The sequence below is a fragment of the Cyprinus carpio genome, chromosome B8, assembly GCF_018340385.1.
Source record: "Cyprinus carpio isolate SPL01 chromosome B8, ASM1834038v1, whole genome shotgun sequence".
NCBI lineage: Eukaryota > Metazoa > Chordata > Actinopteri > Cypriniformes > Cyprinidae > Cyprinus > Cyprinus carpio.
This window is the reverse complement of record NC_056604.1, coordinates 21,614,122-21,632,181: the sequence shown is the minus strand read 5'-3', so window position 1 is coordinate 21,632,181 and position 18,060 is coordinate 21,614,122. Positions and strand designations below refer to the sequence as shown.

The 18,060-nt window shown below is 37.2% G+C and overlaps 2 protein-coding genes across 3 annotated transcripts in view; both read left to right on the top strand.

Annotated features, from left to right (window-relative positions):
* The window catches only part of LOC109053914 (disintegrin and metalloproteinase domain-containing protein 9), a 1,168,157-nt gene that overhangs the window by 322,953 nt on the left and 827,144 nt on the right, over positions 1-18,060 (top strand). The window lies entirely within an intron of this gene.
* LOC109094512 (adhesion G protein-coupled receptor A2) overlaps positions 6,247-18,060 on the top strand; it is an 85,707-nt gene continuing 73,893 nt past the window's right edge. The window contains exon 1 of the mRNA XM_042730123.1: positions 6,247-7,104. Within this exon, the coding sequence (XP_042586057.1) occupies positions 6,875-7,104 (230 nt within the window). The 5' untranslated portion in view covers positions 6,247-6,874. The remainder of the gene's footprint in view (positions 7,105-18,060) is intronic.

The following is an 18,060-nucleotide window of genomic DNA, read 5'->3' as shown; positions in this document are numbered from 1 at the left end:
AAATTTGTTCAACAAAACAACAAGAAGGTCTAACAGCACCTACAGCAGGGTTATTCTAATCTTGCCCTGGAGGGCCAATGCGGTGCAGAGTTTGGTTACAACCCTGATCGAAGTCACCTGCCTGTGATTTTCTAATGATCCCAAAAACATTGATTAGCATGCTCAGGTGTGTTTGACTAGGGTTGGAGCCAAACTCTGCATAACCCTGACCTACAGATATTGTGAAGAAGACCAAATGTATTTTTGTGATTTTCTTTTTGACCACTAGAGGACAGTAGAGATGTTTTCTTCCAATGGTTGGCTGGTTCTCTGTCAATCAGTGCCAGCTATCTGCAAACAATGAACCACGCCATTAGGAGGTCATTAGAAAAGAAAACTAAATTTGTCTTGCACTGCATGTTTAGTATAGTAGTGTAGTTTAGTAGTGCTGATGCCGGTTTAGACTGTTTTCTTTCACTGGTAAAGAAATATGTATGAAGTCCAAGTAGTACAATGGAAACAAGTCAAACATGAGGCCAATCTCTCAGCCTTATGAATCAGTTTAGTTACAGCAATGGAGATTTTAAATCAGTCTATTCAGTTCATTTAAGACTTACTCTCTCATAAAACTAGGCTACCCAGCATAAATAACCGGTGCCAAAGCAATTGACATTGTTTGTCGGAGATGAATGACCTGCCTGTGCTGTTTGATATTTTTGGACATAGGTTTCTCCCAGCAATCAGTTAAGGTCGCGGGTTGTTATCTGTGGTGTTTTGTTCATGTGTGTGAGGTCATGCTTGTTTCCAGACATCGCTGTAATCAATCTTTCCCCAAAAGCCCATTAAACGGAATCAGCGGTTAACACTAAAGACAGGAACTGTGCTCCGGTGAACGGGGAAATGGAAGCAATCAGACATTTGTTAGACTGATTTCTTAATGGGACATGCTGATGGAATGGCTGATGTACATTCAAGTGGTCCGCACTTAACTCCTGCTCTCTAACCTCATTGTTGAGGCCCAGCGTTTTATGGGGTGTGTCAAATATTGGCCCACTTAAACATAATTGGTCTTTGTGGTGTTTTATATCACTGTAGAAATACCCTAACACAAAAATTCGCATTCAGATGAAAGTCATTCGATTATCTTATGGGGGTTTCTGCAACTTCAAGCATTTTTTTTTCTGGTGGTTGATTTAATTTAAACTAACAGAATTTAGATTTTTACATTTTTGTTTTATGAAGGTAACAGACATGTTTTAGGAACTTTATTTCTTTATGTATGCATGTATGTAGGTCTATATTATGGAAGTCTGTTTCTGCCACAGGATAAAAAAAAAAAAAAAAAAGAAGAAGAATTTTATGTCTTACAAGTCAAACCTTTTTTTCTTGCAATTCTGAGAAAAAAAGAAAAAAAGTGTTCATCTCGGAATACTTTTTTTTTCTTTCCCCCAACATGGAATAAAAAATTTAAAAGCTAATTGTAATTTTTTTTCAGTCTCACAATTCGGAGTTTACATCTTTCAAATCCGAGTTTTCTTCTCAGAATTGCAAGTTTACTGTTTACTGTCTTGTAATTATGACTTTATATCTTGAAAAAAGTCAAAATTGTAATAAGAATAACAATAATAATAATAAATATAGTTAATAAAGGTAATTGCATGTGACATTTTATCTCACAATTCTATGTAATACAAGTCTAACTTTAAAACTGTAAAAGAATTCTGAGTTTACATCTCACATTTCTGTTTTTTCCCCTACAATGGAATAATTAATAAAAAAAATTAAAATTATGACTTTTTAATCTTGCAATTCAGAGTTTACATCTTGCAATTCTGAGATTTGTTTCTCGCAATTCTGAAAAACTGTTCTCCTGGATATTGATAGTGCTTATTGTTAAAGTGATAGAGATGCTTGCCTCTGAAACATTACCAACATTAACAGACAGACACCACAAGGTGGCGCTATCCATAAACACAGGCCTGCTGAACTTCCATATCTGAGTCACTTGACTTCAGATCAAGTAGATATCCTTTAATCACACGCCAACACTGCTTTGAAATGAACTCACAAAGTGTTCTTTATATATTTGTTGGCTGCGTTTTTGTTTTTGTGCCTTTCATACATTTGGTTGTGTTTTTCAACCAGTATTAAATCTCCCTGTGGATCGGAGGCAGATAGTGACCTCATCAGAGTGATAGCCTAGGGGAAATGACATCAGTCAGCGGGGGTCATTACCTTCAGCCCTGAGAGGAACTGTCTCACACACAGTGTCTGTCACTATTATAATAACCGTAGTAATATATCTTTGATATTACATTATTATGTGTGTGTGCGTGTGTGTATATACATACACACACACACACACACACACACACACACACACACACACACACACACACACACACACACACATACTTAGATTAAGAAAGAATTGTAAAACTAATGTATATAAACATTTATTATTTATTATTTCTCATATCTGTATTGTAAATAAATAAATTATATTTATACCATACAAAAGTATGGCAAAGTATAGAAGATTTTTAAGAAAGTAAAGTTGAAATTGAAGTTTTAAAATAATAGAAAATGAATTTAAATTGTGGTAATATTTCACAATCTGTGTGTGACTTTTCAAAATCACTCCAAACATTTGAACAGTAGTATGTGTGAATAAATATAATGTATATATCATGAACTCATAAACAAAGTTCTAAAAAGGTTTTTTTTATTTTTTTATATAAAGATAATAAAGTCCAAATTCTGAGGATTTTTTTTTTTAGCTTGTGGCGGAAACAAGCTTGCATAATTTAAATAAAAATGAAAACATTAGTTGTATATACATTAAGAAATTTTTTTTTAAGTCACCTTAAATAATTTGTTACCCCGCTGACTTAAAATGTTAAGTTGTACCAAGCGACAACTTTTAGTTGACTAAAAATTTTAAGGCAGTGGGGTAACAAATAATTATAAGTTGAAACAACAATTTTTAAAGTGAAATTAAAAATAGAAAATTAATATAAATTGTAGTATTATTTCACAATATTTCTGTGCAATCTTGGCCCCAATTTGTTATTATAGTGTGTGTGTGTGTGTGTGTGTGTATGTGTGTGCAGTAAAATTAGTATCTTTACAATAAATGCTAAATAGATAATAAACAGCTGTTGAATAATTAATCAAAAATAATTGTATTTTTAGGGCTGCTATCTTTTTCTAAAGCCTAATAACTATCGGTGTCATTTCCTCCTTGTATTGGTCTATTGTATTACTTTCACTCTCACTGCAGACTGAGGCCCACTTCTCCATTTATATTCCCTCTTCTTTATTCCACCTGGAATGGACTCCAGATGTTGTTCGAGGAGAGGGAGATACTGCTTGCTCGGCGATATGAGCTAGAAAAGAAAAGCAATGGGGGAATAGGAGGGAGTTCGCGAAAGTGAGTGCGAGAATGTTGGAAGGACATAAAAGTTTGTCTGGTTGACATTAAGTACAATTTGATGTAATGTGCAGTTTGGGACGTGACATTTTAAATGGAAACTGCGTACCAGATGAGGAGGGTTTGGGGGTCTTGGAGGTGGGGAGGGAACGTGCTCAAAACGTTATTTAAAGTGCAGGATAAACAGACCTCGGTTGGAGGCGCCGCGGTGCACGTTTGCCCGTTTCCGGAAGCAATCGGAATCACCTTACCCGCAGGCCTTCATTTCGCAGCGCCGAATCGAGTAGGCCTACAGCAATAACAAACGTGGGTTTGCACGATTTTAGCCAGAACACAGTGCCCCTTTGTGCGAGCGGGCAGCCCTCACACGTCTGAACCTGTGGCACGGTACACGAACGTCAACCTCAATTAAAAACCTCTATCCGTTTACTCCGCAGTATTTTCAAAACGTGGCCTCGGCCAGCACTACGGTTTCCTATTTCTCTGCTTCTTGTATATCAAAAGGGGTTGGTTTTAAAATTAAAAGTTGCCGTTTTAAAATAAAACAACACTGGATTTTAGCTCTGCTGGAAGCAAAAGTTGACTTGCAGTACAGTATGAGTATCAAAGACCCGAGGAAATGAAGTCTCGCGTGTGTTGGGAATTTTACAGCATGGCCCATAAACATCTCAGCGGTCCATATCTGGTTCCCTTTCCTCCTTTCCCAAGCTCTTTTTGAAACTTTTGAACATTTCTGCTGATGGGAGCATTTTTTCCTTCATAGCAAATGCCTGATAAGAAGATTTGAGTAGCAACTGAACAGACACACATTATTGTTATAATAAAGACAAACAGAATTTGCAACAACTTTGGCCCTTCAAAATAAGCCTTAATCCTTCAGATTCCGTCTCTGTGGTTTTTCTTTTGGTTCGTCTGAAGGTTAACCTCAGCCAGTCTTTGTATACTGCATGCATGACACATGGCCATCATCCACACATTTTGTCTTAGTGGGATCCGAGCGTTGAAAATTAATCGCCTGCCGCTCACTTTTTGGCTCACTTTTTGGCTCACTTTTTGTTAAACAACTGGAGCATTTGAACCTATTTTTATCAATGCATAGTCCAGCAGCAGAGTAAACAGTAATTGGTAAGGGTGGATATAGTTTTGAAAAAAGTTGATAACTTTAACAATGATTCCAAATAGGGAGCGTTAGTTTGTGTGGTTCAGTATGCTATTACATGTTTACAATCCTGTAATAACATATTAATAGCTAATGTGTAAGGCTCTGCTATAGTATGGTTTTCATTTCCTCAGCCGTGCATTTATGAAGTGTTGACACAGCTGTAAGTATAAGTCAAATACTGGTTTCATTGGAGAAATGCTTACAATATGTGAAGATTGTGAAACCGTCCTACAACTGCTTACTTAAGTCAGCAATTCTGTTGTATTTGTTCTGTCTGAACCAAGAGAAATAAACTAAAAGGCAACTGTATATCTATCATTCTTGATGATCTGTTTCCTGGATGTATTAAATTTCTTCTCTTTGGTTCTCAGACCCCATGCGCTCTGTACACATCGCAGCCAAAGCCTCATTCAGGCTCCTATGGTCCAGTCGCACGCAAAGATCCAAGGAGGCACCGACAGCCGCAAGGACTGACCAGCTGGGTCATAGTGCCTGATCTGTAGACAGCATTAATGACATGACTAATGCCAAGTCCAAACCGATATCTATTAGTAATATAAAGAGAGTCAGAGAGAGAGTTTTTGTAGCTGTTAAAGAAAAATACCAAATGCTGCCATTCCTGAGGGATTCTTACACTAGACATTCCTCACATGTTGGTCATATAATTAAAACCTTTTCAAAGATGCTCTAGTTTTACATTAGTTATCCATTTTCATCTGATCTACCCCAGTGCTATTAAAACTACACCAAAATTCACATTTAAATCGAAGAATATTTTAATAATTGAAACTTTTTGCACTTTAAAGAACATTTAATGGATTTTAAGCCATCACTGCCAATTATGAACCTTTGTTTTTTAAGAGTGTAGATTAGTTGTCTAATACACCTGCCATTGTATATTACAAGTGATGTTAACAATTTGACAAATTGCTGTTGTTACTCTTTTGTAAGATGCTTTGGATCACAGAGTGTCTACTAAATGCATAAATGTAAATGTACATATATATCTTTCTAAAAATATTGAGATACAGAATGAAAAAAGACCTTATTGTGATTGTTTCTGTGGCTATATTTTTATTTATTTATTAGCCTGCGCACTAAAGTAATATTATTTTATTATAATTTTCCAAATTTAAATGTATTTGAGGATTTTCTCTGGATAATAGAATGTTGTTATTTTTTTCTTTCCTTTAATTTATATTTTCTTTAATTTACATGCCATTTTAAAAAATTTGCAAATGTTTTTAAAGAAGCTTCTTATACTCATCAAGACTGCATTTATTTGATTTTTTATATATATAGGCTACTTTAAAATATTATTTATTCCTGTGATGCAAAGTTGAATTTTCACTTCAGTCTTCATGGTCCATATGTCCATATATATCAACGGTGCTGTTATTTATTTTATTTTTTTTTACCTTGAGTGCATAAATAGGTAAAATACCAAAATAAATGATAATTTATTAATTTAAATTGTTGTATTAATGTTTTCCGTGAATGCAAATACACTGTTAATTTTATTACTATAATTAATTAGATTAGCATAATCTGGATACTGTAATGTAAAATGTCAGTGTTACCATAAATAGACTGATATTGGTGGCATTAAATTGGCTGCGCTAGGACCGCGCAGCTCCGGGAGAGGAATGTGCGCATTGAGGCTGGAGCTGAATGTGAGTGTGACAGGATGGCAGAGGAAAAGCGCCAGAGTCCTGGAATTAAGATCGGGACCGTTATTCAAAGTCAGATTGCGACTGACACCACACGGACCCCGGAGCGCACCGGAGCCGCAGCGCGTCACGTTTGCTGATGCGCGACTGGAACTTTTTGAGGCAAATTACATTTTTCTCTGAAATACACCAGGAAAAAGTATGGAAAACAGCTGCTTTGAGGAATCGTAATTGCGGTGCGCTCAAAAGCACAAGACTAACAACTTCACTTTCCTTTAGAAAGGCGACAGAGTGACATTTCTGCGCGTCGCTCGTTTGCGCTTTTCACATGCGTAAAGTTTTTTTTTTTTAAAGGTTCCTTCGCTTTTATTTGGGACATGGAAGAAAGAAAATGCATGATGGAAATATGACATGATGGATGTATTTTACTGCATCGGTGACAGGAGTCCTGTCATGTTTTAACAGAAGTGAGAGTGTTGCAGTCTACCGTGGTGATCTATCCATTCATACTTGGAAAGGAGTAACTGTGTTTCTCAGTATTGATACTTTAAAGTTATTATCAGCCAGAAAAGCGTGTGCCCTGATGTAATGGGCTGACCTGGGACCGCGCAGTTGATAGTGTGGGGGACAATGTCGGGACCCTGCGTCCGCATCCCGTTTTGGGTTCGTGTGTTTCTCCTGCTGCTGCTTCACAGAGTCTCTGCGGGCTGTCCGGAGCTCCTTTCCAGCGGCTGCAGCTGCGCAGAAGACCGCGGTAAAGCTCACAGTGCGCCCGGGGCGCGGAGGAAAGTGAGCTGCGTTGGGAAGGAGCTGACTGAAACGCCCGAAGTCAGTCTGCTTCCCAACAGGACCGTCTCTCTGTGAGTATTTCATTCATTTACTCTCTTAAGCAACACTTAGTCAATGATACAGCATACGTGTTTCATGAAAACAACACATTGGCTAAGTCAATATAATTGTATTAAGCTCGTGTTTGTGTTACATTTGTGACCAAAATCTTCACCACATAGTTTGTGCAGTACCTGTGTTAGTAGTGGGGTCTGGAATGTGAAAGTTCCCCAAAACACTGGTTTCAAGTAATTGCTTTCAAACAAATCTTTGAAGATGCAGGACTTTAGCAAATGAGATTGCGTGAATTATTGATAGCACAATGATTTACAGTGATATGGCATTGATTAGGCAGTGTATGTCTAGCATCTACCTTAAAATCAGCATTTGTGACAGCAACACTGGGCATAAAGATGTAAACTGGCATTACAAGACTGATAAAGACAAAGTTCTGACCCTTTATGGTGACTACAAGATCTTAATAGACAGCAGCTTTGAGCAGCTGTCAAAATGTAACTCTATACGGGGAGTCCAGGGGCAACTGTAACAGTTTTTACATTTCTCTTAGCAACTCATTGATTAATACAATATATATGTACCTTCTTTTGAAATAAGAAACATTTACAGTAAAATGAATATTCTTACAATAAGAAAGACTTTTATTCAGACATTTAGATTAGTATTTGTTTGTTGGGGACAAGTGTAGCCCTTCTGAATATAATCTAAAAACAAATGATTAAGCAACAAGTGCACATCCCAGTGCAGTAGAGGGGTTTTAATGCAACCCTATTGCACTGATTCTTTAAAATGTCAGTATTATTTGTTTAAAGCACAACTTATCATTTGATGAAATAATAAGATTTTTCTGTTCTTTCATATGGTGTGTATTTCATAACTACTGTAGTTTTACAGTTGGCCAACCTCACAGCCATAATACAATATTTTGTGGTAACTACTGTACCAAAAACAGAGCATCTGTTTTTATGCACTGTTACAACTTTTGACCAATATCAACAGTTAAAGTAAAGACATATTGAATCCAAAAGCATCGGAACATTAGACAAAGAAAGGAAATATTTGGCTTTGAATATCTCACAAAAAGGACGATCCAACACTACTTAGACACATTGTTTACATACTGTACTACCAGCTCTTTGCTCCTTTACATGAATTTTCCTTCAGCAAAAGATGAGAGATGAGGTGAGAATTATGATCAGACTGAAGAGGAGCTTATTGCAGAACTCAACGCTGACGTATTGTCAAAGCCCTGTCATTTTACACATGCCTTTCATCCAAAAGCAAAGGAGATGTGCTTCTTGAACGCATCCCTCCCACACTGTCCACACACACACACACACACACACACACACACACACACACACACACCCTCAAGCCTTCAACTCCCTCCCCTTTCCGATATCTGTGCACTTTAATGGCTGTCCGTCTCCTTCCTTTCCCAGTGCTGTAATATCCCAGTCTGTTCATAATGGACCATATTCGTGTTGTCTGTGCAGGAAGGAAGCTAAACCCACTCCAGAGTGTGGCTGTATCTAGTTATGACCTATTGTGTTATTACCTGTTAGACTTGATGACTATTATAGTACTTGAGAGCAGGTCTGTGGGTGTTTGGGCGCCCGTACGAAATACTTGTCGGACAAAGTATGCACTTAATCCCTATGTGAGACAAGGGAGATCAGTCTAGAGCTATGTGTATTTGTTTTGGTGAGGCGAGCACTATTTTTCGTCTGTTTCTTGACATGGACGCCCGTGCAGCCGTCCAACATCTTTGGTAGTATCCGGCTGAAAATTGGTGTGGAAAAGCAAGAATTAAACACTCTCCGTCTCAGAACTCCTGCCTTCCTGTGATGCCCTTCTGCTCCCCTTCGCAGCGGGAGCAGAATTCGCCAGCACATGGCTGTCGTAAAAACATAAACACTAAAAACACTCGAATCGCTGCGAACAAGCCCAGGAGAGGAGAATGCAGCCAAAGGATTGGTCCCCTCGGAGGAGGAGGCCCAGGGTAGCCAGGACTCCATTTAAAGAGGCTAGTGGTTCTGCTTAATAACCGCTCACATCTGCTGAACACATTGCCTCTGCGAAACCAGAGGAAATGGACTGAAAAAAAGATAGGAAGGGGGCAAAAGTAGGCTGGGTGGCAGACGACAGAGGCGTCTTTTGCACCTCTTAACATCGTTTATTTGTTTTCCGAACATGTGGAAAGCACACCGTGTGGCACTTTTATGAGGCTTTGTGTGATAGAAGTAGAGTATTCATAGTCTCCTGCCCCCCGAAGGGAAAATGAGCAACGGTTAATGAAAATGCTGCGCTCAGCACTAGTTTAGTTGGGTGTTTTTCAGGGTAGTCGATCTGACTGTTTCTCAGGATTGTCTTTTGCCTTTCCAGATGCAGAATGTTGCGTTAATGCTGTTGTTTTCGCGGACATTCCTTGGGATTGTCCAGACAGCATCCCAGGTGCACTTTGGGATACATCATCTCTCCTGCTGCTCTCAAACTCAACAGGACAAATACGAATACCCCCAAAACTGCTTGTTAAGATTTCATATTTCAAATTGGAGATAAAATCTGACAGTTATGTAGTCATAAATTTAGCAAATCATGCAAAAAATGATTGAAATTTCGATTGTTCTATTTCTACTCGGGCATGAAAATTTTTCCTGTTGAGGACTCCGAGGCAATTCTAATGACAGGTCTGTTAATGGGTAGTTTATTCAATGCCTTATAGGATGCATTTGCACTGATTTGCAAAGATTTTTGGACGACCATATTCTGTATCTGCAATTACACTTTACACTTGGCAAAACAACTCAAGGTAGACATACTGACCCAGAAAAGCATACATCTGAGTTGATGTCATTTGCCATTGTCATTTTTTCAGTGACAATCGACTTGCATTGACGGGTGTATTTGAAATGTCCACTTACATGGCAGAAGCAAATGCTCATATCCAATTCATATCAGATTTATTTTCACATACTAATGAGGCCTGAAACCGATCTGAGAACATCAGGATCCATGTGTTTTTTTTCCCCTGCTTACATGTTCGTGGGTCATATCTGATCTATGCCACATGGGAGGAAAAAATGGAATTGGGTCACTTGAACCATGTAATGTAAATACGCCCATAGAGTGCTGAAAGAAGGATGTATTTTTGTAGGCCAAAACCTGGAAACAAGTTAGCATTTTAGCACTTGTTTAGCACACTTTTAATTGTCTTGCAATATTGCGTTAATCCATTAAAAAGTAACTAATTGCGTTACTTGCTTTTTATGGAAAGTAATGCATTACGTTGCTTTTGCATTACTTTTTGTCCCCTGGGCTGGGCTTCCTTATTTATTTTTAATAAAAGAAAACCTGTAAAGGCCCTTTCAAACCAAAAGTGAAATTAATAAGCCTCAGGCTAAAGGAAGTGCTTCTGCACACTTCATTCCCAGTTTCTCTCAACACGAGGACAGGAGAGGCTTCAGTGAATAAATAGGAAAACAATGTAACTTACGTTACTTATAAAAAGTAACTCAGATTTTTCAGATATTACTATACTCAGATATTTTCATTGTGTTCATAATCATACAAACTATTCAAACTCAAACTCTCAGGATTTTCTTTTTAAATATAGACCGTAAGAGTTCTCACACCACAGCTTAATGGTGGTGACACTGAAGTCATGTGACTATGATGTACTGTAGTTAGTTGGTAGCCTTCTTTTAGCTTTTTACTTCTGGTGCTTGTGTTAAGAGTTCAAAATTCATCAAAGTTTTGTTTATTTTTAAAACTTGATGAACAAAACATGTAAGAGTCATAAACTTTAGTTGGTCACAGAGCTTATTTTCTGCAATAATCCAAACGAAAAAAAAAAAACTTTGGGGTTTCTTTTACGGGAACCAGGGTATACCTACAAAAATATATCATCACTGCAGCACCATATTAGAAACACTACAGAGTAATTTCATGATGTACTGTATGTAATCTGAACAAAGTCAATCAAGACGGACTTGATTAAATGGTTTTACGATTTATCTCATTCATTTTTCTATGAGTTGTTTGCGTCTTTCACCTTATATCAGGGGTGCCCAACCCTGCTCCTGGCGATCGACTGTCCTGCAAAGTTCAGCTCCAACCCTAATCAAACACACCTGAAGCAACTAATTAAGGTCTTCAGGCTCACTTAAAAATTAAAGGCAGGTGTGTTTGATTAGTGTTGAAGCTAAACAATGCAGGACAGTCGATCGCGAGGAGCAGGGTTGGGCACGCCTGCCTTATATAGTCTCTGTCATTGCTGTGCCAGACAAAGAAAGGGAATTATGGATAGTGCAATCAGTGTTTTGGTCGTTTTTGAAGTCGACTGAGAAACTCATTGTTACAATCATTTTAGCTCTAACCATAAATAAGCAATCATGTGTTCTGTGATCTGACCAACTCTAGCTAAACAGACAGGTCTTAAGAGGTCAGAATGTGATTTCTGGGGTCAGTCATTTTGGTAAAGGTTATCTCTTGGAGCAGCTGCAGGCCTGCAACACAACATCTGGCATTCCTCAGCTGATTAGGTTAGATAAGCAGATGGCATCCCTTAATCTGATTGGTGGAGATGGAGAATGTGGGGAGTGACCTCAATAATTACCCAAAATCATATTCTCCTTCCTTATTGTTCATCCATTGAACGTAGCCTGAATGAGTCAGTGAATAGTAGTGGTGCAGATTACACACACAAGTCTTACATAAGCGATATACACTCTCATTTAAACATTTGGGATCAGTAACACTTTTAATGTTTTTTTTAAATGTTTTTACAATTTAATGTAACAGTTTACTATTTTAATATATTTTAAACTGCAGTTTATTCCTGTGATCCAAAGCTGAATTTTCATATGAATTTTTGTAAATTCAGCAAGGATATGTTAAATTGCTAAAAAGTCATAGTAATGACTTTAATTGTTTCAAAAGATTTCGATTTTGAATAAATGCTGCTCTTTTTAATTTTTTATTTATCAAAGAATCCTGAGAAACATATCTCAGATTCCAAAAAAATATTAAGCAGCACAACTGCTTCCAACATTGATCCTAAATCAGCATATTAGAAGGATTTCTGAAGGATCATGTGACACTGAAGACTGGAGTAATGTTACTGAAAATTCAACATTGCCACCACAGGAATAAATTGCATTTTAAAATACATTCAAATAAAACCATTATTTTAAATTTTAATAATATTTCACAATATTACAATTTTACTGTATTTTTGCAGCTTTGATGAGTATAAGACACTTCTTTAAAAAAAGAAAACATTAAAAATCTTACTGATACTTTTGGACTGGAGTATATTTATAGTAGATTTTTTTTTTGCCATGTTATTGACAGTCCGTATTATAGAGAGCACAACAAATGCTAATAAGAAGACACAAGTGGTATCAGGACACAACATGAGCTGGATTGAAACTTAGCGCCCTACAGCTCAATGTGTTGGAGCACGTGTGCTAACCGCTAGGCCACAGCTCCAACCGATTCGTCTATTTCTTTACTCCCCACGCTTCGCCTCTGCCCTTCTTTCAAATATATTCAAAACTGTAAATCACCCAAAGTGCTCTGTTAGGAGCAGGAGAGATGCGGTTTGTTCATTGGCTGCTTCTAGTTGTTTGTCAAGCAGCTCGGCAGAGGATTTGTGGCGACACCTCCGTATTAGAGTTTAACTGCTTTGACCTCTGCGGGTAGCTGATCGCTCTTTGTGCATGTGCGCGTTTGTGTTGTTTGATGCCGTTCCACACGTCAGCCTTCTCCAGGTTTCCATTACATCCCAAATTACTCATAAATCCTCTCTGCATTAGCGTATACCGTTGGCATATACAAGTCATTTGGTGCTACTTAGTGGTATAAAGCCCAATATATGTACCATAAACGGCCATTTTTCCACTTTCTCCCCCTCTCTGCACAAACGCACCCTCTCTTTCCTCTCACTCTCTTTCTCCACCCCTCTATCATGAGTTCATCCATACACAGTGAGTCTGAACCTAAATATTTAGCTGTCCTGGTAGGAAACTGCCATGCCTAAACTCTTTCCAGATGTGGGGGAGAGCAGTGCGCTGTTTAGAGCTAATTATGTGCGGCTGCACAGTGACTGAGTTGATAGAGGGGGAGGGAGACCGAGAGAGAGAGAAAGAAGGGAGAGAGAGGAGGTAAAGAAGTGGAAAGTGTGAAATAGAGGTAGAGATCAAGGAAAGGACAGAAGACGAGAGAATGAGATAGAGTCGAGGGGGGCGGAGGAGAGTAATTTTAGTTGAATGTTTGTTTATCTGTTGAGCAGGAATGAGATGGGAAAGAGTGAGAGAGTGGAATGAGAGTCTGGGTATTGCTTCATGAGAGTGCATAAGTATTTATCAGAGTTTATAAATGTGTGCGTTTATACAAACAAAAAGTTGGGAATAATTACGATTTTTTTAATGTTCTTGAAAGATAATGTGAAATATTATTACAATTTCAAATAACTGTTTTCTATTGTAATGTATTTTAAAATGCAATTTATTGCTGTGATGGCAAAGCTGATTTTTTAGCAACATTACTTCAGTCTTCAGTGTCACATGACCCTTCAGAAATCATTCTGGAATGCTTATGAATTATTATTGGTGCTCAGTAATTAATTATGGATCTTACTTACCTTTTGAATGGTTGTGTATCATACTTTCCACAAAAATATTAAGCAACACAACAGTTTTAAACATTAATAATACTAACAAATGATTCTTGAGCAGCAAATCATCATGTTAGAATAATATATGATAATGTGTGTAATTTTTCAGGTTTAGTAATAAATCCTCTTTGTAGATTAAAAAGATGTTCTTGACGTTACATTATAGTTTCTTGTGATTCTGCAACATCAAATCAAAATGTATTTTATGTAGTTTAATTATTATTATTTTTATTTATTTTTTTTCAAAAAATTAAAAAAAATATGTCTGTTTCCTCTGAAACATATTTCCTATTATGCTGATGTCACACAGGCAGTACAGGCTTATTAACGATTAACCTAATTTGCTGCTTATTAATATTTAGTATGGTAGTTAAATTTAGGAATAGGGTTGGATTAAGGGATCTAAAATATGGTCAGAATAAGGCATTAATTTCTGCTTTGTAAGTAATAATAAACAAACAATGTGCCAGTAATATGCATGCCAGCAGGCAACTAGTTAATAGAGAGAATTGGTCCCTAAGATAAAGTGTTACCAATAATTCAATAGTCTCAGCCTCAGATGTCACTCCCACAGACCACCCACACCATGTTCACTAAACATCTGATGCATATTGCACACTAAACTGAAAACACTTTTGCTTTTTATCAGCTGCACGTCCTCTCACATCTATAAAGGAAGATCAAGTAAAGTACCTCACTGATAATAAAGATAATATGCTGTATGCAGGTAAATATGAAAGTGACATAGCAGTCATTTATTCTTGTATTCGGATCAACCAAATTGTTGGTGGACACTAAAAAGTGGAGAGACGTACTCCAATTGGATGTGTAACTTGATGTAAACCATGTTAATAATCTGTGCTTATTTGTTTAAGAAGAATTAAAATTATGACATCTCAGACTAATTTCTTACGTGTCTCATTTAAATTGTTGTGCCATTATTTGACATTTGATAAAATAGCCAACAGAGCCTTTTAGGCTTATAAAAGAACTTATAAAACCACAATCAACTTTTCTAATGCTAATTGTGGTATTGGAGGAGGGGCATCCTAATTCTAGGGTGCATTTGATTGGACACATTTGAGTACACGCCCCTGCAAACAAGATGAGTCATGAATATTTTTGGTCTGTTTTCCTGTAAAAGGCCTGTACATTTAAACCTTTACTACTGAAAGATCATTTTTTCCCTTAGTAGTACACTCGCATGTAAAATAATTCAATGCTAATGCTTCTTATAAAATTTTTCAGTTATGATTAAAAATATTAATAATACAAGTGTTTTCATAAGTTATTAAAAGTTAAGTTTGAATAAGTTATTACTAATTATTACTTATTATTAATTAGTAATATTAATATTAATGCTGTCAAATGATTAATCGTGATTAATCGCATCCAAAATAACAGTTTTTGTTTACATTATATATGTATGTGTACTGTGTATATTTATTATGTATATATAAATACACACACATACAGTATATATTTTGAAAAAAAATTATATATTCATATTCTTATATTTCATATTATATATAAATATTTAATATATAAACATATTTTCCTAAATATATTCATGCATATGTTTGTGTTTATATGTACATAATAAATATACACAGAATACAAACATATATTATGTAAAAAAAACTGTTATTTTGGATGCGATTAATCACGATTAATCGTTTGACAGCACTAATTAATATAATAAGTGTTTATTCCACAGATCAGTGTTGGTTTGAGTAACAGGTTTTCAGTAACAATGGGTGCAAGTTTTATTGACACAGTGGTGTTTTGCTGGCGGTTAGATGTGCTTATTTCTTTAAATTTAGCTGATGCTAATCTCTACCACACGGCAAAAGAGCACACACTGTGTTGCTCTCCATCTTTAACCATAAAACTGTGCTAATGTTTTGACAGTTACGCACCATATAGCGATTTCTTGACTCAACAGTCGTAAAATCAATGTTTGTTCAATGTTGTATCAGCATTGTCTCGCTCAGATTTGAGGCACTAGCGTGCTTGTGTGTTTTCAAAGGCTGTAAAAATGTGGGTGTGAGCTGAATCGGCTGTCGTATATGTGTGTGTGAGTGTTTAGAAAGCTGTTTTGGGATGCCAACGATTCCAGCTTCATTGGTGACCGTGATCCGAAGCCCCCTTCAGACAGCTGCAGCGAGTATGTGTGCATTTGTCCGTCTGTGTCTATTTTTCCAGTACTGACATGATGAACTTTGGAAAATGGGAACTTTATTGTGTTGTGCAATCATAACTCAGCATCTGTATGGATGTATGCTCACAGTTCTTCTTGAGGTCAGAGTGTGACGAGAGGGGAGTGTGTTTTGAGAAACCTTCCTGACAGACATCCGGGGAATTGTGTGGAGGGGCGTCCTCAAAACGCCGGCATTCCGGGAGGGTTTATTTTTGTGGGAAACGGCGACGAGAGTAGAGGAGGGGAAGGGAGGGAAAGACTGCACGTGTTCTGAGAAGGGGCGGCGGTCCGCAATAAATCAAAAAAGCAAACAAAGACCCAGACACTGGACACCGTGAGCCTAACCCATCACACCTGCCCCTGCCACACACGCTTTGACCTCTGACCTCCATCCCCAACGTCTAGGTAAAAGCCGGTGCTCTTGCTAAGGATGAACTTTCTATGTTGGATTATTAAGCAGTTGTGTGTGCTGTGTTTATTTGTGTGACCACTTCGGATGGGAATTTGCGGACAAAAAAATCCCCCAGCAGTGTCGTCTTCGGCTGAGAGCGAGCGAGAGAGAGAGATGCTCCTCCCGGCGCACAGCGGGAATCTCTGTTTGGATAGTTTTTCCTTTCACTCTACTTGTCTTAACTGACTCCAAAAATGGTTGATCTCTTGCTATCTCTCTCTCTTCCTCCTTCCCTGTCCACAAACTCGCATTCTGATCTCATTTCTTTCTTTTGTCATCTGTGTAAATCTCGGTCTTCAGCTGTCCCCGCTAATGGAGGCTTGTATCTCACAGATGTGTGCTCATGTATTGGCGTTGCGGTTTGGATTTTGATTCATTTGATTGACTCAAATCTTTTGAAAAAAGTTCACTGATTTGTTGGCCCTTTCTGCAGGTGTCAATGTTATTACAGAAGAAATGACAGTGTGCTTTGCATGAAACAAATAAATCATTCATTTGACCATTTGAACACAAACAAGACATATCAGACTTGTAAAAAAAAAAAGGTACGCTTAAGCATACTTTTAAGAAGTCTACGGATTATGAAAATAATATACATAAGTGTGAACTGATATTTTAGATCAGTCGTGCGCTCTCCTGGTTGCCCGTTGACAGCAACATTGCTCAAAAAGTTGCCCCGTGTATTATCAGCCTAAGAGTGCTTTTTGACCAACTTAAATTGGACTTACAGTATATGTAACTTCATAATTCTATTACAATGTACTACCAAATGTACTGACAAGCATGTATAGTAAACTAAAATACACTTTAATGTCATTTCTATTGAAACTTGTGATTGCACATTTGTAATGAAGTTGCGATTTATTACATTTGAAATATAATAACTTTCAATGTAATATCAAATAACACTGTTTGGTTAAAATTGATAATCAAGTGTACTTCTTTAAAGGTTGACACAAGATTACCAACATATAATAATTTAATTGTACTTTAAAGTTCAAAAAGAACATGCACTTTTTAAAACTGTACTTAATATTAAGAGAGTAATGAAAGTGAACTTTCTTTAAGTACACTTAAAGGGATAAGCCACCCCAAAATGAAAATTTTGTCATTAATCACTTACCCCCATGTCGTTCCAAACCCGTAAAAGCTTCATTCGTCTTTGGAACACAATTTAAGATATTTTGGATAAAAACCAGGAGGCTTATGACTGTCCCATTGACTGCCAAGTAAATAACAGTGTCAAGGTCCAGAAAAGTATGAAAGACATCGTCAGAATAGTCCACCTGCCATCAGTGATTCAACCGTAACGTTATGAAGTGATGACAATACTTTTTGTACTCGAATAAAACAAAAATAACAACTTTATTCAACAATTTGTCTCCTCTGTGTCACTCCACATCAGCGTAGTGCCATTTTGGTGAATCTGAGCTTTATGCAGGCAGCATACGCTCTTCTGTGTCAGCCGCGGTGTGCTTATTCACTGTTTTCTTTCAAAACAAAACATAAATATACGTAGAAAACGTATCCTTGTGGCACAGCTGACACAGAAGAGCGTAAGCTGTCTGCGTACAGGTCAGATTCGCCAAAATGGTGCTACGCTGATGTGGAGTGACACAGAGGAGACACATTGTATAATA